This window comes from Lutra lutra, chromosome 3 (assembly GCF_902655055.1).
Source record: "Lutra lutra chromosome 3, mLutLut1.2, whole genome shotgun sequence".
Taxonomy (NCBI): Eukaryota; Metazoa; Chordata; class Mammalia; order Carnivora; family Mustelidae; genus Lutra; species Lutra lutra.
The window spans coordinates 190,628,208-190,649,990 of NC_062280.1; the positions used below are offsets into that span (position 1 = coordinate 190,628,208).

At 49.6% G+C, this 21,783-nt stretch overlaps 1 protein-coding gene across 3 annotated transcripts in view; it reads right to left on the minus strand.

Annotated features, from left to right (window-relative positions):
- Nucleotides 1–20,791, minus strand: part of TMTC4 (transmembrane O-mannosyltransferase targeting cadherins 4) — a 63,045-nt gene extending 42,254 nt beyond the window's left edge. For 2 of the 3 annotated variants that reach the window (XM_047720328.1, XM_047720326.1), the window contains exons 1-5: nucleotides 20,636–20,791; nucleotides 14,963–15,178; nucleotides 10,445–10,560; nucleotides 9,136–9,352; nucleotides 3,935–4,022 (exon numbers count right to left, since the gene is read on the minus strand). In XM_047720328.1, the coding sequence (XP_047576284.1) occupies nucleotides 3,935–4,022; nucleotides 9,136–9,352; nucleotides 10,445–10,560; nucleotides 14,963–15,124 (583 nt within the window). In that variant the 5' untranslated portion in view covers nucleotides 15,125–15,178; nucleotides 20,636–20,791. The remainder of the gene's footprint in view (nucleotides 1–3,934; nucleotides 4,023–9,135; nucleotides 9,353–10,444; nucleotides 10,561–14,962; nucleotides 15,179–20,635) is intronic. The other variant, XM_047720329.1, reaches the window with a different exon arrangement.
- Nucleotides 20,792–21,783: the final 992 nt, after the last annotated feature.

Consider the following 21,783-nt stretch of genomic DNA (forward strand, 5'->3'; position numbering starts at 1 on the left):
GCAGAGTGTGGTTGGGTGTAACCAACTTCTGAGGGAGTCTGGTACAGTCTGGGGGCACTGGGGTCACCCTTGGTATGTGTCTTAGCAGAGCCATTGGTTTGAGAGCACAGGTGCTCCAAGACAATCTGCCCCATGTCCAGCCTGTGCAGGATGGGAGGGAGGGGGCACCGTGAATGAAAAGGCTCATAGGCCCTCCCCAGTCCACCCCCCGGAAACTATAGACAGTTTCTAGATGGATGTTCAAGGTAGATAACTATGAATACCTAGAACATCCAAACAACACAGCCTGTGCTAGAAGAGTTTACAACCCTGCCTGAATCTTTTCATAGGAAAAAACTAAGGGTTAAAAGGAAGCCTATTGGGTACACCAATGTTCAAAGCAGCATTAGTCACGGTAGCCAAAAGATGGAAAAAACCCACAAGCCCACCGACAGATAAACAGAAAAATGAGATGCGACAGTGGAATTATTCAGCCTTGACAGAAATTCTGACACACGCTACAGCATAGAGAACCCTGAGGCTGTTACGCTCGGTGAAATAAACCAGACACGACAACTACTGTACGATTCCACTTACATGAGGTACCTAGAACAGTTACATTCTGGACAGAAAGCAGACTGGTTGTCGCCAGGGGCTAGGGGAGGGGAGATGGGGAGTCACTGTTTCATGGGTACAGAGTTTCAGTTTTTCAAGATGAACAAGTTTTGGACGTGGACAGTGGTGACGGTTACAGAACAAGGGGAATGTATTTAGTGCGCTCAACTGGTACACTGAAAAACGGTTAAAATGGGCACTTTTATGTTCACTATATTTTACCACAATAAAAATAAGGGGGAAATGCTGCTGTAGTGACTTTGATGTCCCCTAACTTAGCTTAAATAATTATTGACTTCTGGCAAGTCTGGCAACATGCTTCCTGCCTCCTCTCAGATTACTCAGAAGCAAATCCCAGACATTATTCCATTTCATCTATAAATACTTCAGCCTGTGTCTCTAAGAGAAAAGGATTGTTTTTAAAATACACCTCTGATGACATTATCATGCCTAATATTTTAACAATTTGTTAACAGAATTGAATGTGTCTCCTGGTTTGTTTATTTATTTATTTAAGAGAGAGAGAGAGAGACAGCACGAGCACATGCTGGGGGAGGTGGAGGGAGGAGAGGGAGAGAGACTCCCAAGCAGACTCCTGCTGAGCATGGAGCCCGACACGAGGCTCCATCTCGCGACCTTGAGATCATGACCCGAGATGAAATCAAGAGTCGGATGCCCAACCAACGAGCCACACAGCTGCCCCCCTCCTGGTCATTTGTAACGATGGTTTTGAAAAGCTTTGCCTCATCGGTCCAGTGAGTACAGGGAAGGAGAACAGCACAAGGCAGTTGGCCTTGGCTTTGAAATGAGTTAGAATCCAGTGAGTTAGACTCCAGTGTAAACCCAGTTCTGCTATAAACAACTACGTGAGCCCCCCAAAGTTACTGCAACTGTGAGTCCTACATCTGGAAAATGGGAAAGTAACTCCACCTACTTTAGAGATTGTTCCATAATTAAATGAGAAAAAAGAGAGACACCTGCATACCCATGTGCCAGTAGATGGTCAAGAAATGGCAGCTGTTACATTAACAGCAAAGTCTTCTACATTCCTAAGTAAAAACTGCTGGAAACCTCTAATAGTCAATCCAGAAAAAAGTTCTGGAACCCCTCAGACGGTGACAACTACCCTGGGAATCACCTGTCTCAGAGCCTGGCAAACCCTGCCAAGGACATGGCAGGAAGCGTCTCAGGCTTTGAAGCCAGCGGGCCTGTGTGGACGCTGCGAAACTCCGCCGTGGCAGGGCGAAGTGGCCCAGACAACGTGGCAAGAAATGGGTGTGCCTGTTTCACAACACTTTATGGACAGACACTGGAATCTGAACTTCATGTAAGTTTTTGTATGTCACAAAATGTTATCATTGTTTTTTATTTCCCAACCATTTAAAAGTGTGGAAAATCAGAGAGCTGAGGACGAGTCAAGTGTAGGCCGGGGGAACAGTGGAATGTGCGGAATCCCCAAGCCCGGTGGCCGGGGCCCAGTCCCGGGGGCTCCATCCCGCCCACCCGTGCCTCTTTGCAACTCCCCCAGTGGCTCCCGTTCTGGTGCCACAACTAGGGTATCCAGGATGCCAACCCCGCGGTCCTCACCCCCCACCTGCTCCCGGACTGCCTCCTGTGAATCCCTTGGCACACGGCATAGGAGGACCAGGAATGGTGACAGACAAGATGGGGAAGAAAATGAAGAAAGCTCACAAAAAGACACACAAGTGCCACGAGAATGGCAAGCGTTCCCCCCCTGCTCTTCCAGCACAGACTCTGACTGAATCCAGAGCCCGGACCCTTCCCTCAAGGCTCTCCAGGTCCGGTCTCCCATCAGACTTCAGGTGTCATCTTGTGCTGGGGAAAATGAGACCCTGTGTCCCTCCTCTGTCCAGTCTGAGCCTTCCACTGGAGGCCGTTCAGCCCTAACTGGCTAGGAAAAGCGAGAAAAGAATGACCATGGGCTAGTGAAGACTGTCTTCTCACTCCTGGGATAGAACTTTTAGTGGATGAGTTTAGTAGGAGAACCATTTCCTGAGGATGGTGAAACCTTTGAGCTAAATGCTGAAGATGAATTTAAGATCTATAAATTGTGATTTTTTTTTCTTACTTTCTTTTGTAATACTCAGGGTTGCGAGGTATCGTGGAAATTGAATTATGGGAGAAAAAGAAACTGCCCCATTTTTATAATAGTAAAAAACATGTAAAAATCATTATTAAAATTTGCTGTAGTGGTCATTAAATTAGGTAGTAATGGCTCAATGCATATTTGGAAAAAACAACTCATTCTTAGCTTGCAGGCCACATGCGAAGGGGTAGCGGGTTGGACTTGGCCCCTGGGTCCCTCTGTTTCCTAACCCTGAGATTTCCGCTTCATCGACCCCAGCACAGAATTCAGAATGAGCGGTCTGCTCTTCAGTATCAATAAGAGATTATATATGGAAAAAAACGAAGTATATATATTAGTATATGACAATCCTATGAAAGGCCTGGCAGCTAGAGCACACCTGAACTTTAAGAAACTCTGGAAAAGCCTCAAGCAGGCCAAGGTCCACGCACTCCTGTTTAAAAGGCTCCGCTCCAACATTCCAGAAGTCACCCCACTTGCCTCTCCCCCAAACAGAAATCACTGACTGCGAGGTATGAGGAGAGCTCTGCAGTCCACACGCTTCTGACTTCCTCAGATAACAGAAACTGAATGTAGAACTTCTGCTGGAGCTCGCAGTCATGACAGGTACATACGCTGAATTCCTCGCATCCAGTGTCTACGATAAAGTGACTGGGAAGGTCTGACTTGAGTTGGGGCTGACTGGAATCCATGCACTGAGCAGAGTCATATGGGAATTCTGCTGCATCTCAGTCAACGCACCTGCTGGGCCGCTCCAGGCCATTCCTCCACACCCCCCGCCCCAACACACACACTTAATGAGCCGTTGCAATGCCAGCAACGAGGACTTTCTTTGTACATATTAATACCGCGCCAATGACAAAACCAAGAATTTCATAATCCAGGTCCATACCCATCACTATTCGTTCATTTTAGACTTTTTTCTATTTCCCTCACGGAGAGGTTTTAATAAGGAATAGTAAACAAAAGTGTTTCTTCCCCTGCAATTTTGCTGCAAATATAATATCAAAAATTGATCACAGCTGTTTTAGGAAACCGCAAAAACTCCTGGTCTCACCACCCTAAAAGGCTCCCGTGTGAATGCTAATGTATGAACTTTGTATTATCAAAAACGCAACGGAGTAAACATGTATCTGAAGAGAGACCTTTTGGCCAACATTCTCTTAAAATGATAAAATTATATACATAGATAATTTCTCATCTCAAAATTAAGAAGGTAAACATCATGCTTACTTTCTCTAAATGCTTTACAGTAGCCCAGGAAAGATAACAGAAAGAACAGGGCCCCCAGGAGGTCTGCACGGCCGACAACACCAGCAACCTTGAAAGAAAGAGAAGAAAAAAAGATTTAAATGAAAAAAAAATTTTTTTTAAATCCTAAACTTAGGAAACATGATACATTTCTTAGAAACGAAAGGCAAAAACCATACTAGATTCTGCCATCTATTAAAATAACTGCAACAGTCCTGTGGTCTTATCTTCCAATTGGTTTTTCTTTTCCCTCTTGGACTAAGACTTGGGTTAGCTGCTTCTGAGAGAATGGGATGGACACGACTGTTCTGCTGCCTGTTCTGGGAGCAGGAGCCCCACCACAGCACCCTGCACCCTAGAGCCCAGACACTGATGCTGATGTCCCCCAAGTGGATTTTCAACAGAAAATGCTAGAAGCTCGAAGGGCAGAATATTGAACAAAGAAAATTTGACCAGAAACATGCAGGAAAGGTGGGAAAGAGATGTGAAAAGTCACCAGGCTAAGAGAAAAAGGTAAAAATAAAATAAAATAAAATAAAAAGTACAGGGACAACCATGCAGAGCCACCCCTGCCACTGTTGCTCCTTTCAAGACCAAAACCGATTCGTGGGGGGCTTAACCTGGAAAGCAGAACACTTCACACATGACTGAGAAGGAAGACGAAGACAGAATAGTGTCTCCCATTTCTTTCTGCCACGACTGCCCTTTCCTTCTTTACCTTAGTGATAACTTCTTTACCTTAGTGATAACAAAGCAATGTAAAATCTGTGTCTCACGTCACATCTGGTAACTGTTCTCCAAACATCTCCTGGCAGAGAAAGACTGAGAATCCCATTCAGGAGTGTGGGTCTGGCTTATGTGGCACACTTTGCTAACCAGTACTTGGATGCGACACGTGCCATGTCCCGTGTTCCTGAGATTCTGTAGGTATTACTCCAATGGCTGGTAAGTTTATTTATTTATTTTTTTAAGATTTTTTATTTATTTAACAGATAGAGAGATCACAAGTAGGCAGAGAGGCAGGCAGAGGTGGGGTGGGAAGTCGGCTCCCTGCTGAGCAGAGAGCCCAATGCGGGGATTGATCCCAGGACCCTGAGATCATGACCTGAGCTGAAAGCAGAGGCTTAACCCTCTGAGCCACCCAGGTGCCCCAAGTTGATCTTTTCTTAAAGGACATGAAATGTGGGACAGAATAAAGACTAAGCTATAATGGAGGTAACAGAATAATACAGTTCACATGAAAATTACTATATTTATATTCGATTCCCAACTGTTGTGGACAAGCAGTGGCTAAAGAGAATGCCTTTGAGCGATGATTTCCCGCTACCCCGGCTAGCTTTAAAACGCTGGAGGTGATTATCCATTCTGATCACTCATTTCTGACAGCAGCGCGTGTGACCATGCAAGGTGTCCCACAATCGTTAAGATTGAAGGAGCTGATGAATCCAGCCTGTGAATGCCACCCACGTGAAAAAAACTCTGAAGAAGGAAGCTAGGGACAGACACAGGTTCCACAGATCCGGACTAAGCATGCCAATATGCCAGAGGGGTAAACGTACCATGACTCCGTGAGTGCAGTGAACATGTAATGAGAGTCCCTGAACACTGCGGCCCGAGGCTCACTCAGTCAGGCACCTGGGAAAACGGGGCTGCAGTAAAGTGAGCAGCGCCTGGCACCCAGGAGGGGCACCTGGCACGCAGCAGGCATGGGCTCTTCTGTGAGCCTTATGAGGCTCCAGAAATTAATTTTTTCTCCCATTAACCTGTCTTATGTCAATTTAATAACAAGGCCAGCCAAAGAACCTAGGAGGGAAGAAGGGAAAATGTTTCCACCCCTACAGAGGTAACCGTTAATGCTCATATTCAGGTATTCTAGAGAAATCGCTGCAATTCCCTCAAAGCCATAGAGCAGGTAGTGGTGTTCCTGCTAGGAACAAACTGCATCAGGGGTGTCAAGAAGGAATGAGAGGAAGGGAAAGGGGGGTGCTTCCCCAGCTGATGCCTTCAGTGTTGAACTCTGGGTTTGTGCACAGACGGAACCCCAAGGAGGCCTGCATTTCTCTCTTTGATACCAAATCCAGGCAACCTGAAATCCCTACCAATACTCTGAAGAAAAGGAAAACCTACGGTGGCATTGGTGTCCTTGGGGGTCTCCATCCTGATGGCCGCAGACAAAGGGCCAGGCAACCCTCTCCCTTAGCTCTCCTCCCTCCCCTAATGCCTAGGCTTATAGGCCTACCAATACCCCAGAGTGATTTGGGGTGGTATACTTGAAAATGAGAGACATTCATGTCAGTTGAAAAGCAAAAAACAATAATTGTAATTATTTCATCACCCACTGGGGACCGGGAGTTGGGAAGACTGACCAACGCACCGTGGTTTGCCTGGGACTGTCCCAGTTTTAAAGTGGCAAGTCCCATATCCCGGGACCCCCTTAATAATGGGCAGAGTGGGGGGCTAGACACCCTAGAAAACTGGGAAATTCAGGTTCTTATATGCAGTGGACAAAAACATTCTCAATGCTAATATCAAGAAGGTATAAAGACACAAGACACATGAATTTAATACAAAGAAATTTATATCACTAAAACCTAGACGGGCCCCTGCCGCCACGGCTCTCCCTTAATAAACGTAAAGAGAAGCACAATAACCATCCAACCCCAGTCCCCATCCTACATCACCGTTCAGTGTGGGGGTGGCATGGAGGGCCCTGGTCCAGAGTCCACAGCCCAGGGCTACTTCCCCAGAACGGGTCTGGGGCCTTCAAAGGGCTCTCCTTCCACCTAACTCCTCGCGTCCTGCTTTTTGCTAATTTCTAAAGCTGGGTTACATGTAGAATGGGGCCTTACAGGGGGGTGAGATGGGAGGAAACTGAACACTCCCTGTTTGCCAGAACAATGAATGATGAACATGCGAATTATTTGTCTTAAGAATGCTAACTTGGGGGTACTTGGGTGGTTTAATCAGTTAAGCTCTGACCTTGCTCAGGTCATGATTTCAGGGTCCTAGGACTGAGCCCTGCGTTGGGCTCCCCACTCAGAGGGGAGTCTGCTTCTCCCTCTCCCCCTGCTCCTGCGCTCGCTCGCTCTCAAATAAATAATTAAAATCTCAAAAAAAATAATGCTAATTTTTAATCACCCATAATTCTTTCTTACAATTTGAGTTTCAATGATTGATGGAATGGAAGGGTACATGAGATGAAGAGATTTTTCTCAAGTATTCCCTTCTCTCCTATAGCTAGAATTTCCTTGGCTTCTTTTTAAATATTTCAAATGTAGAATTTTAGGGTTCATAGGTTCCCAGATTGCATTAACTGGGGCATGGGTGTGTGTGCACACACCTAGTTATACTTCCTGGCATTTCAAACTTTTCTAGAAACTAACTTCTCAACATTTAAATCCATCAGAAAGGATGAATACCCAATTTTTGTATCAACATGGATGGGGCTGGAGGAGATTATGCTGAGTGAAATAAGTCAAGCAGAGAGAGTCAATTATCATATGGTTTCACTTACTTGTGGAGCATAAGGAATAACACAGAGGACATGGAGAGATGGAGAGGAGAAGTGAGTTGGGGGAAATTGGAGAGGGAGACGAACCATGAGAGACTGTGGACTCTGAGAGACAAGCTGAGCCGTTTGGAGGGGAGGAGGGGTGGGGGGTTGGGTGACCCTGATGTTGGGTATTATGGAGGGTAGGTATTGCATGGAGCACTGGGTGTGGAGCATAAACAATGAATTTTGGAACACTAAAAAAAAAAAAGAAAAGAAAAGAAAAGAAAATTAAATTTAAAAAAAAATCCAAAACAACAAAACTGACTTAGAAAAATAAAATAAAATAAAATCAGAATTTTAGAAACATTTCTTTGGTTAATAATTCAACTATTTCATTTTGCTTTAAGATCACACTAAATTAGATAAGGACCAAAACTCTAAATCAGTACTTTTGCCAGAAATTCCCTTATTTCTGATCGTGTGCACTATTTCTGGGTCCCAACAAATACTTAAGCCATAAGGAGGACTCACGTGGAAACAAATTCTAATTTGGTCACAGTCATATATAAATAGTCTACAATCAATCTTTTATAGCAGTTTCCAGATTGCCAGTCCTCTGAATTTGCTAAAGTAAAACATGAGAATTTTTTTTTTAAAGGTTTTAAGTGAGAAGATGCTAGGAGAAGGCTGTGATAACAACTCTGTACAATCCCCTTAATACCAAAGAACAGCGCTTAATGAAAGCAGACGCTAAAGGCAGGAATTCTGTTCAATATTTTGAAATTCACATCAAGATGCTCAATACATTTGGTTAAATGGGGGGGGATTTAAATACACATGAAATCCAGAAATCTGTTGCAGAGAAGTAATAAGAAATATGTAGTATTTTATACTGGGTACCTCATGCTCACAGAATGAATGGCTAAAATCGAATCTTTTACTTAGCAAACATGCCGACTTTCATTTTCAAAGGGTCCCATAGTAGCAGGCCTTGGGTGGTTCTTGAAATGCTCACAGATCTAGTGCAATCCCAGTACAATGTGCACCAAATACATTCAGCGGCAGCTCCATGGAATAAAGACATGGCCCGCAGGACAGCAGGTTAGGACCCTGTGCCCCGTTACCTGGGCAACCTGGGCCTCCTCTGGGCCAAATCTTCCAAGGGGGAGAGAGGAATGCAGGCGGCAGAGAAGAGAGGAAGGAAGGTGGAAGAGCTCCTGCGCAACCCCCAGCACAGGGTGGGACCCACACCTTCCCAGCGCAACTCAAAGTATGTGGGCCTCTCCTCGGTGTGAGATTGTCAGTTCTATCCCTAGACGGCTCATGAGGAGGTAGGGAAATTAAGTCCGACACTTTGCCAAAGACCTTGCTTTGGCCTTTAGATCCCCAAACCGGGCAATAGTCACCATTTACGCTTTCCAGTGTGGTCATACAGGGAAGATGGGAAGCATCACCAGAGTTCACCTCATATGGTGATGACGAAGTCCTCAATGCCCCCCCACCCACTTGGGACCCGGCATTTTTCATGAGAGAGACCTATTGGGGCCAGGTTTCAAGTGTGGGGCAGGGTGTAGCCCCGTATCCTTTCTACTGCAATAAGACTCTTCAAAGAAAGCCAACATATGACGGTCTCCTTGTCTTCACCCAAGGACAGATGCCCCAGACGGACGGATGGACGGACGCTACTTACACACTCCGTGTGCACCGGATGCGTGGCGAAGAGCAGAGCGGCCAGCAGGGACGACCTGGGGGCCAGGTTTAACCGCCGGCCTCTACTGGTGTACTGCAGGCCGCCGAGAAGCACGGAGAAGACGTCCAGCATGAGGACGGAGATGCCTCCGTGCAGGAGGATATTGGTCACGTGGAAACTCATGGGGTGGAAGCCTCCAGACAGATAGTAGTTGATCCTGTAAATGAAGGGGGTTCACACCAGGTGTGCGGAAGCGTGCCAGAGAAGACACAAACCACCTGAAGAAGAAGGCTGGTGAGTAGCAGTATTCCAGGGAGAAGAGGAAGTTTGTCAAAAGCAAGATAAAAAATGCCTATCGAGTGAGGAAGGTTGAAGAAAAGGTGAGAGCATAATTAACTGCAGGGGGAAAAGTGGAGGCCGAGAGCATCTCAGAGGAGCAGGAGATAACATGGAGAGGAAAAGCAAAAGGAAAGTTGGACGGATTTTTTTAAGCGCTAAAAGGCAAGACTGCAGGCCAAGACGATGTAACATAGCACGCATTCGTCCTGGCTCCCCCCAGGTACCCGGGTTTAAGATAGTCCCAAAATCTGCTTATTCAAAATCACACAGGCACTCCTTGATCGTTCCTCCATCAGCCTTCCACCCAACAAAACACATTCCCATGGTCTGGAATTCTTACTCCTGCCTGCTGCCCACCGGCCAGCAGCTCCATTCATCATTTCTCTGCTTCTGAGAGGCCCGTTCCCACATGCCTCCTGCACCCGAGAAACAGCTCAGAATGGGAGGTTTGGTGAGCTGAATACATCTACCCCCCGGCAAATGGGGAGTGGGGTGAGAGTGTTTTTAGCTTGATTTTGTTTCTGCACACTGACTTGGTAACAGTAGGAAGGTTTTTACCTTATTATTTTCGTAGTGGAAAACCCCCACAATGGCATTAGACGCCACGAGCTGCCTCGACTCACATTGTTTCTCCGGTGTTGACCAGCAAAGGCCCCACCTCCAAGGAATGTGCAAAATATGAAACGTTGCCTGAGTTGGCACGTCATCCTTGCACAGGGGCCAATGAGCATCTCCTCCGTATCCTTCCACCCTCCGGATCCGCACTGGCAAAGCCAGCCCTGGAGTCAGGTGTCCTCACGCACATTCTCTCCACCTTCCCGGGACCTATTCCTAACAGCTGGGATTAGCACATACTTCTTGGAGCCCCTATGAGTGAGACCATGTTGTCCCCCAGGATCCCGCGCACCCGGAGGCTCAGCCCACTGAGCCTGGCACAGCAGCCCGGCCCGCCCGCGCAGTCACACCTCACCTGAAAGTCAGGACGGTCAGTGGACGGTAGGACTTGTGGCTGGTGTTGCTGCTCAGCCTGCTGCCCCAGAAGTCATGATGCCACAGGTCCCCGAGGGGCGTCTCCGCTCGGAGGTCCTGCGGGAACAGACGCAGCAGAGGGCATCCTGAACAAAGGCGTCCCTGCCCCTCCCCCACCCCGTGTCTCCGCCCTCACCATGAGCTCTTCCCTGGAGCTCCGCGTTCCCCTCTGCTCCATCTCTCCCACCCGAACTGGCCCAAACCGCCATGATCTCTCACCTGCCACACCGCCAGGCCTCCCAGCGGGTCCACTGCGCCCTGGGACACACTTCCCAGGCTGTTCTCTCCAAGACGCAAGCTGGGTCACCTGCCCTCTCCTGCTTGAAGCACTATGGTAGCTGCCGTCCTCCACGACAGAGCCTAGCCCGGATGTGGATGCCCCAGCCCAGGGTGCTCTGGCTCCTGCCAGGCTCTGCCCCCTCATCTCCCTCAGGCTCTGACCTTTGTCCCAACCCCACTCAGCACCTGCTGCCGCCCATCCCAAAGGCTGGGCACGCGCAGGTGTCCACCAGTTACCCCTCAGCTCTTCACAGCCCAGTTCCTCCCACCTGAACCTTCACATCTTAACCTTAATCCTTCACATCTTAACCAGCTGTGACCTTCCTCAGCTGACGCCGTTCCCCTTCCAGAGGTCTCTGGGCATCTCGCCCCTGGCCTTACAGCGCCTAGCACACTGCCCCATGCCTGGACTGAGTGTCAAGGAGGCCAGGGCCACATCGCATAGGTCGGGAGTATACAGAAGGTGCTTAATCTATGTTGAATGTGCATAGTCCTTTCATATTCATATGATAATTTCTCTAAATTAGCCCAGTGAAAACATGAGTGGACGAGCATACATTATTTTTGATCATGAGCTAAACAGAAAAGTTAAAGATAAAGCAACTTCCATGTAATTTTTCAAGATAAAAATCACTAAATATTAAAAAACGATACCTACCTTACTATGAAGGTAATTTAACTTGGTCCTATACTACAGATGTTTAAAAATGCATCTTTTAAAGAAGCATTTAAATGTAAAACTAGGGGTGCCTGGGTGGCTCAGTCAGCTAAGTGTCTGACTCTTGGATTTCGGCTCAGGTCCTGATCTCAGGGTTGTGAGATCGAGCCCCGCATCTGGCTCCGGGCTCAGTGTGGAGTCTGCTGTTCTTCTCCCTCTGCTCCTCCCCCGACTCGTGCTCTCTCCCTTTCTCTCAAATAAATAAATAAATTAAAAAAATCTCCAAAAAAATAGATGTAAAACGAAATTGCTTAAACTGTGTCTAACAAGAAGGGGCAGACATAGCACTATAGAGTAAGCAACAAAAATGAAGGTTAATATTCTCTTTAAAAGCATAAACAGGAATATTTTAGGGACTACCGATTATGACATGCTAAGCACAGCGTATCAGTCAACGCTCTCTGTTGCATGAACCAGAATCAACTCTGATTAACATAAGCAAAAAAAAAAAAAAAAAAAAAGGAATGCTTTAAAGAAGAGGGCAAGGCTCACGGACTCCCAGGGGGGCTCCTGGGTTTGAGGCACTGTAGCCAGAAGCACACCCACAAGTCACACCGCTGGATGCCCTGCGGAGCCTGCACACTCCTATTTGTGGGACTAGCTCCCGATTCCAACAGGGGGAGTCTGCCTCCAACCCAGACAGTCTCTGCAGCTTCTGACATCCAAGGTGGAGAAAGCCTCAGGCAGAAATACATCCAACCTGGGGGCACCTGGGTGGCTCAGCGGGTTAAAGCCTCTGCCTTCGGCTCAGGTCATGATCCCAGGACCCTGGGATCGAGCCCCACATCGGGCTCTCTGCTCAGCAGGGAGCCTGCTTTCCCCCTCTCTCTGCCTGCCTCTCTGCCTACTTGTGATCTCTGTCTGTCAAATAAATAAAATCTTTAAAAAAAAAAAAAAAAAAAAAAGAAATACGTCCAACCTGGCCAGCCTGGAAGAGCAACCAGTGTCTACAGCACGTGGGGGAGCTTGGGAAGGATTCGCGACCTCAGCGCCTACTGACTCAAAGGGCCAGGCTTGCTGTTGGGTGACAGAGGCAAAGCTGGTCACCTGATATCTACTCTGAGGGTGAATTTTCCTTCCCTTGTGTGTCAGCTTCAGAGCCCTTGAGCGTACTGTCCCCTTCTGAGGGTCGGTTGGGTATTTCACAAAGGTCTCGGAACCGCCCGCTAATTAGGTGGGCTCAGTTCCGAAGCTGGAAGTCCACCTTCTTCTGCATGGTCCAGAAGAACCCGTTCCCTTGAAGGAGCTGGGCGGAGGCTCTTTCCCTCCATTCGAGCAGAAAACGAACACCAGCTAAGGTCTAAATATTTGATTAGGTGGAGCCTCCACATAGCAGGCACTTAGAGAAAGAAAGGTCAGTTTTTCCTCCAATGATTTACAGAAAAGATGTGTGCCTGAAATTCCTGCTCGTGCCACTATCTCAAAGAAAACCCTCATCTCGAGGAAAACGAGACGACGCAACACTACAAGGAAGCATCTGGAAAGCGGTCTTTAACACCAGGACAACCCCGGAGCAGCCTGTTTCCCATGACTGCGGGCACCGTGCCAACGAGCAGAGCAGAGCCTTTCATTAGAGAGGAGAGGGAGAAAGGAGGGCTAGCGAGCTAACAAAGGGGCACAGTGTGATGCTGTAGAGAACACGGCCAAGACAATGTGCCGCGGAGCCATGGAACGGCTTCGTCTGCCTTAGCCCAGGCAGGAGGAAGAATGATGACCGCAGACCCGGGCATCCCTGCACAACCGAGCCCGCGCCTTCCCCCTCCTTGTCCATCAGGGCTCTTTGACATACGGCCTAAGGGAACACTGGACAGCCCCCACTTTGTCAAAGTAGAAGTCAAGAAACTCTCAACGAAATGAAGAATGGGCATTAAAATTAAGTCATATTCTCATATTCTTGTTAGAAAAGACAAGGACCGATAAAGCCACCGATGTGACAGGGTTGCTGGGAGCTACAGACGTTGCTACTCTTGCCTTTAAGCACAGTTTCAAAAAGAAGGGAACGCTGCGGTGACTTCGGGGTGAACTGGAGGAAAATGACCAGGGAAGATCCTGGATTAAAAACAAACATCAAGGATGCTGTAGTCCGTGTCATCAAAAGAGGGAAAATCAAGTAGAGACAAAACCTGCACGAGTTGCCCTCAGTCCCATCCCACCCTCGCCCCACAGAACACGTGTTGGCCACAGAGAATTTTTCTCAACATTTTCAATATGAAAATGACTTTCTTTTTCTCATTTGGAAGAATCCATGACTTGATGGATTTTTTTAAAAAAATCTTTACTTATTTAACAGAGAGACACAGCTGAGAGACGAACACAAGTAGGGGAAGCGGGAGAGGAGCGGCAGGCAGAGCAGGCAGAGGGAGAAGCAGGCTCCCCGCTGAACAAGGAGCCCAGTGCGGGACTCGATCCCAGGAGGCTGGGATCATGACCTGATCCAGAAGCAGCCGCCTAACTGACTGGGCCTCCCAGGCATCCCTGGATTCTTTTTTAAAAGCATTTTTAAGAGCAATTTTAAGAGCATTCAACCACAGTGTTGTGAAGAGTTGGGACAGTTGCATCTACCTGAGAGAAAGAGATCAGTATATCCCCCCAGGTTCTCTTCCCTGCTTAAAGCACACACATAAAGCATCTGTTGAGTGACTGCGTTGTCAGAGAGACTCTAATCAGTGCCATGTCCGCATTCTTTCTCCTCTGGGCTCTCCCTACATCCAAGTTTCTCAGTCTGATTTTCTTTGAGTTCCCTTGAATCTTTTTCTTCTTTTCCCCCCAACCTACTTCATCTTCCCTATCTCTAGCTAGTGAAAGACCGGATCATTTTTCCTGCACTGATACAGCACCCACTGGTAAGCAAAACTAGCTGGGATTTTGCAAACTCAGCAAATCCGAGTCTCCCAATGAGAAATGAGCAGGAACCGCAGCTTCCGCGGACAGCACACTCATCCTCCAGCGGCTGCCTGCGAAGGACAAAGAAGGCGCCAACTCTCGGCCTGCTGCTAAGGACACGCCTCTTTGCAGGTGAGCAGACCTGCCCATCACGGCAGCCAATGCATATTGGGGCTGGGGGCGGGCGGGGAGAACAGCTGTGGCCTAGTATTCTGCAAATCTGTCATAAAACCTGAAATACTTAGTCTGCAATGCCTTGCAACACCCTTCCTTGCTTTGCAATCTGAGAGAAATGGTTTCTCTGATACATGTGTAGACCGGGACCCTGGACAGGGCACATGGGGAGGGTACAGCTTGAGGTCAGACGGAGGTTGGAGACCCTGCTTCCAACAATAAAAGAGACCCTAAATTGGGGAGATGCGACCAGACAGGTGAGAAATCTAGAACTCTACTGGGGCCCAGGCAAACGCGGAAGTAAAGTTTAACACAGAATTATTCAACGCAAACTTTGATTATTAATGAGAAACAGGCAAATGGTTACTTAACATAAGTTTCCCAAAAAGGAGTTATGATACAAACCTTATTGTTAACAATAGCTTCTGAGTCATCAAAGACAAAATCTCCATCGTAGCTACGTGCGAAACACACGAGGGAAACAAATCCCACCACTAACTTAGCCCAGAAAGGCGGAAGAACTGAAGATGGAAGGATGTGGTCCAAATCCGCGTCCAGCTCGGCCATTTTGCAAACTGCCGGCTGCCAGCCTCTCGCTCCAGCATTATGCTGGTTAGAAATCTGCAAGAAAAATGACAAGACACAAATATTCATAAACACGCTGTTAGGAATGTTTGCACAGCGGACACATGCACCTTAAGTGAGTAAGAACTACACGGCCATCTATGCTGCGAGTTTATAGGATGCAATCATTGCAAATTTCAAGTTGTGGTTTTCTGTGGGCAGTAGAGTCACCTGGGACACATGTAAACTCTCCTGGGCCCATCTGCAACTTACGAGACCAGAAGCCCTTGGGTTTCTGATATTGGATTATCTTGAGAAAAAACACTGATTTGGGGGAATCCTGTATATATCAACCGCATAAGGTAAATTGTTTTTATAGTCCTTGAACCAGTTTATACCAGTTTAAAAAAAAAAAGTTGCCATGTTGCTTCTTCCAATCAAGAGAAATCAATAAATACTCCTTGTGAGGTCTTAGCACATTGTGTGTTTTTGTGTGTGTGTGTGTGTGTGTGTGTGCGTGCATGCGTTAGGGTATAAACATGCTCCTATTCTTTTTTTTTTTTTTTAAGATTTTTATTTATTTATTTGACAGAGAGAGAGAGAAATCACAAGTAGGCAGAGAGACAGGCAGAGAGAGAGGGGAAGCAGGCTCCCCACTAAGCAGAGAGCCCAATGTGGGACTCGATCCCAGGACCCTGAAATCATGACGTGAGCCGAAGGCAGAGGCTTAACCCACTGAGCCACCCAGGAGTCCCAAACATGGTCCTATTCTGAAAGAGCTTACAGTCTCTCAAGCTACAGACACTCATGTCAGGTGAAAATTCAGAGAGATGAGTTTTAATACAGATGACGAGGCGGGGCCCAGGATCGAAGGCCAGGTGAGAGGTTCACATACAAACAGGAAGGAGAGAACACTTAAGGACAATACCTTAGTCCAGAAAGCGCTGAACTGAGTCTTAAAGGAGAAGGGGGGAAGCTAGTCCAGGTAAGGCTATGACCTTCAATGTCGATGAAAGAGTCAAGTTAAGAACACACTCTTAGGTTTTAACTTTTTTCCCAAACAGACAAAATGTTTAAGTCAGAAAGGGCTGTCTCTCCATCTTGCCAATTATTAGTTCTATGGTCCTGTGCTTGTCACCTGTCCTTTAGGAGTCCACTTCCTGTGCCACTCAGCAGAGCACAGGAACTTCCCAGTGGTGAGAGCTGCCTGAGAGCCTCCTGCCTTGGAACTTGCCTGAATTTCAAACTACCCTGTAAATCACATTTGATCTGTCCCTATCCCCACTACGCCCTCAGCAGGTGCTTTGTTTGTATTTACCAGTATTCTGTTTGGCTCAGACTGCTCAGGTTCCAATCCTGTGTTACTTTGGAAAAATTACTTAACCTCTCTGGCCTCAGTTTCCTAACCTCTACAATGGGGAAAACCGTTCTCCCTTACGTGGTTGCCATTAAACAAAATACCCATCTAAAGTGCTTAGAACTGCTGCCTGGCTTTAATGAATGCTCAGGGGAGGTAACTATGATTATAAGCATTTTCTTTAAAAAGGGAAAAAGCACAGTCACAGAACCATTTCTTAGAATCCCCTTTAGTATTTTGGCTTATTGTCTGCACTAGGAAGGGACCTGGCCCCCCAGTCCTTTCATGCTAAGATGGCAGAGAATCCCAGCGCCCTTGGCTGGGAAGGCAGATTAGATGTATTTGTTTCCAGGCCTCCAAGGGAATACCCAGACGATGGAATCAATAAGTCAGCCAAACAGGCCACCCGAGGTCACAGGCATCTTTTTTATAGGCTTTTGTCTGAGCGAATGTGGAGAAAGATCTAACAGTCGATGGGACACATCATCCTCTGACAACATTGCCCTTTCCCGGTGCCAGAAAGAGGTCCAGGTTACAACCCAGAAAGGCTCTGCATCTCTCTCACTGCGGGTCTCTCAAGCGTCTCCCACCTAATGTAACTCACACTCTCAGCCAATGCTGGGGGTAAACAGTCCAGCGACTATCTGCTGCCTTTCTCTCTTCCACTGGAAGGACAGACCACTGGTGATACCCAAGTGACTGGCAAATTCAACACAGGTCACCATGCAGGCCCCTACCACGGTGTCTACATTTCAGCTAAAGGAACTGCTATTAAAAAAGCAAAGCAAAACAAACAAAAATGTGAAAAAAGAAAAATCACAAAGACCATGCCGTTAGAAAGATACCACGACTTAACACAGAAGGAATAAAAGTGTGCTTAGATTTGGAAAATTAATGTAGAGGAAAATACATCAGGTCTTGTTGTTGTTTTAAGTAAGGGTCTATCGAGCTCCTATAGCAGGGCTTGAACTCATGACCCTGAGATCAGGACCTAGAGCTGAGCTCATGAGTTGGACGCTTAAATGCCTGAGCCACCCAGGTGCCCTAAAACACATCAGTTTTAAAAGCACAAGAGCTGTGAGCCGATGAAAGGTCACAGAGCTGGTCTTGATGTTACCTGTCTTAGGCCCACATAGTTGAATATTATTCACAAAAGAATACCGAAACAAGAGATAACCTGTGCTCTTAAATGCACTGTCCTGGCCCACTTTTCATTTCGGAGTATTTGTAATACAGGTGAATCATTTTGGTACTCAGGTGACAGCCAAGATGTACGGAAAGCAGACTGTGGACCCGAACATCGGCAGTGCCCTGGTGTGCCGGGCCCGGACTCCTGGAGCATCACCAGGATGGTTGAGTCAATCGCAGAATGATCTCCCCTTTTATTGCAGGGACATCAGGGAACCTTGAGTCTGCCCCATTCCTCACCCTCTACCTTAATCTTTTCTCCTGGCCTCCTGTCTCCTCATTGTAGCTTCTCTCCCAAGTCACCAAGGTTCTCCCCACTTTGCTGTACCATAAAATACTCAAAAATGCCCTTTTCATTGAAGCCATGATGACTAATGTATACACTGGAATAGTTCAGAAAATACTGTGGATTAGCAAATGCAGTAAAAGCTCCAAAGTGCTAGGAACCTATGCAAAGCTCTCAGGGGTTAAGAGCATGGGCTCTGAAGGCAGGCAGACTTGGACTTGATACCTTTGAGAACTCGAAGATCAGTTCCTCATCGGCACAACAGGGTACCACTGCATACTTCAGGAGGTTGTCATAAGGATGAGAGGAGAGAATGTATGGAAACATTTAGTTCCCATTATTGTTACTATTTTGGAGAAACTGGTTCCCAGTGCCTGGTCCTGATTTCTCGTCTAGGGAACTCTCCTCTAGGGAATGTCTAGGGCCATCAATTCTTTATTCCTGCGGATTGGGTTCCCAACCCTGGCCAGCAGTAGCCCATCCGGTGTCCTGGTTATCACTGAGAAAAGGGTGCCCTTCTTTGGTTGGGCCCAGGGCACTGTGTACTTGGCTGGTGTATATCCAGTGTAAAACAGGGACCGTGCTCCCAACCTCACTTCCTCCAACGTGAACTGGCCTCGTTCTGGGATGCTCCCAGCCGGGCTTGGTGCTCAAGAGAAGTTCTGCTAATATGAGGTAGTGGAGACAGGTGGACCACCCCTCCACCTCTTCTGGTGCGCAGGCCATGAAAGAGGAAGGCGCACATTCTCTTTTTCTCGTGACGGGTCCTGGACTGCATTGTCCCCTTCCTGTCCTCCAGGTGTCCTGCCAGGGAGCCCTGGCTCTGGGGCGTGGCTTGATTGTAAATTCACCATAGGAAGTGAAAAGAAGGGAGCTTCATTTAGACCTCAGACTCCGTCCACAGTGGATCTGACCAGGCATAGAGACATCGCTCTGACCCCTGACTCCTGTGCTCATTTTGGACCGTTCAGTAATCGAATTTGGAACAAAGCAAAAGGCTCTTTATTCTCAGTTTCGCAAAACTTCTAATATGAAGCTTCTACTGTCAGCGTTAAAACACATCAAACCATCGTCAATGGTTAAAAAGACCTCAAACAAGGACCCTACTCCCAAAACAAAAGTCACAGAGCTATGAACCCTGGGGACCCAGTGACAGGTGACACAGCTGCCTTGGATTGCAGGCAAGAAGAATGGTACGACTAAAGCTAAAAGGTTCACCCAGAAACATGAGCACCAGCGACCTCCTACAGAATATTCCTCCACACGCGTGGAAGTGCCTGCTGGCCTCTGGCCCACCTTTCTACCTCATCAGTAACACTCCCTCCAAATGCAAGCTGCCCTGTGCCAGGCTGAGATGAGACAGTGCTTCTGGAAATCTGAACAAAGTACACCCATCATTTCTGACCCAGCATCTTGGGTGCTTGAACTGGCCCCTTTTCTCTTGGAGCCCTCAAGGTATGGGAGCCTGTCATCTCCACCTCCCTCCTCTGCCAGGCAGAGCTGGGGGAAAAAATGCTACTCAAAGTATCTTCCTGTTGCCATAGCCTCTCCTCTTTTAAATTCACTACCAGGAGAGAGCCATGCCGGTTTACAGCAAGAATGACTGCCTGTGGTTCGACATTCACAGTTACACTGTCCCAGAAAGTTTCCAGCTTGCTAGCATGTAGCCATTTCCCATCGAAGTCAGCCAGCATCGCTTCACCCCACGTCCCTCTGGGGGTGTGCCAGGCATGGTCAGGACTGCCGGGAGAGGGGACAGGGAGGGGATCCAGTCAGTCGTTACTGTAATCGTTCCTCAAGTAATTCTCCCCATCCATTCTCTTCCAGAGATAACAGTGTGGGATGATTCACAGCGCGCTGGCTTGATTTTTTTTCCCCCTAACTCCTCCCTTCTTTTGTGTGTGGTTAAAAAAAGGAAAGAAAGAAAAAGAAACACACACACACACACACAGCCCACAGTCAAAACATCAACAAGACCAGAAGCCCCGCGGAGTTCGCAGGAGGTGAGGCAGCGGCTGCGCCACCTGCTCGGCTTCCCTAAACTCCAAACCCGCGCGGGGAAGTGACAGCTCGGCGACCCCGGGCACCCCGGCCGGTGGCACGCGGCTCTCCCGCCGCCGCGCTCGGCAGGCAGCACGGAGGAGCTGGCGCTGGCGGCGCTGCAGGGGACCCGCCTTTAACCCAGGGCAGGCGGCCAAGAGGCCCGGCTGTGCCCAGCCATCGCCAGCGCCGCGGCCAGCTGGCGGCCAGGCGCGGGGCCCCGCGGCCAGGTGGCCGCTCCGGGGACGCGCCGCAGGCGCCTGGTGCGCCCCGGGGCGACGGAGCGCCCGCGCAGTGGGGGCCGACAGGGGTGACGGCGGTGACCACCGCCCGGGGCGGAAGGGGCGCAGGGGTCCGGGGTACGGGCGGGCGGAGCGCGCACCCTCCACGCCGCTCCCATTGTCCCGCATGCAGCTTACACCGGGGCGCACGGCGCTCGAGGCTCGTGTCCCCCGTGACCCCGGCCCCGGCCGCAGCCCAGGTCCTGGAGCCAACTCCCGGCAGCACTGCCGCCGGGCCCGAGCCGGCCCGCGGGGCTCGGGGCGCGGCAAGAGCGGGGACCCGCGACCGCTCCGCGCTCAACTCCGGTCACCTCGCCGCACGCTCCGCCGCTCGGCCCTGCAGGGGCCGCCCCGCGCGTTACCTGCAAGGAGCCCGAGCGGCGGCCGCATCTCCCTCCCGGGCGCGGAAACTCCTGCCGCTCTCGGCGCCCGCCCGGAGCTGGGCAGGGGGAGGGGCCGCCCGCGCCGCGCCCCCGCCCCCCCGCCGCGCCCCCTCCCTCCTGCGCCGCGCGCCTCCCGCACCGCCCGCAGCTCCCCACGCGCGCGGGCGCCCCCTCTCACTCTCCCGCCTCCGCCCGCCCTCTCCTCGCGGCCATTGGCTGCTCCTGCGGTCACTTTCGCGCCGCAGCCCGTTCCTCTTCAGCTCATTGGCGGACGCGCCGGTGACGTAGGGCCAGAGGCGCTAGTCGGCGGCGAGAGAGGCGCAGGGACAGACGGCGTCGGCGGGAGTGCAGGAAGCGATTTCTGGGCGCGGAGGCCGGGCCAGGCCCGGCGGGAAGGGGCGGCCCCAGCTTGGCCCCCGCGGCGGAGGGCGGGCTGCGGGCCGGGCAGCCGGTCTCCTGCGGTCGGCGGGCGCAGGACCCTGCCCCGGGCCCTGTCTTGCGCTCCTCGCGCTGTCGGCGGCGCTCCGCGGAGGGGCTGCGCGTCTCCGCCGGAACGGGGGCTGGAGGAGAACCTTCCCGACTCTTCCGCTCCAGGAGGAGTTGTGCTAAATCTGTGTCTCCAGTTCTGCCCGCCGGACTTCTTCCTGTCTGGGAGGAGTTGTCTCCAATCTGTGGGTCTCCCCTCGGTCCTCTCAGAACAGAGCGGAAGCCACGACCTTCCATCCGCGGCCCTGCCGCCTGTTACCGATCCTCTTCTCGGCTCAGGTCTTCATTCTCCTGCGGATGCACGAACCCCGCCGGGGCCCTTCACCGGGCCAGGCGACATTCAGGCGGCCGTCACACCGGTAGTCACTTTGTCCGAAACTTTCACTCCCAGTCGGATTGCTTCTCCACCCGCCAGTAACGCCCACGTCCGGAGATGACTTTGCTGCCTCTACAAAAAGAGAGAAATCCTTTTCCACTTTCCGCCTCCAAAACACTCAAACTTCCCTAAAGCCCTGATTCCACCCTCCATTCCCCGCTTCCCCCCAAGTATCACAGAGTCCATTCTGAGATCAGTCCCTCCCTCTTGACGGGACTCCAATCATCAGCCTTTAATCAGTCCCAAGAGTTCCTCTGCCCCTCAC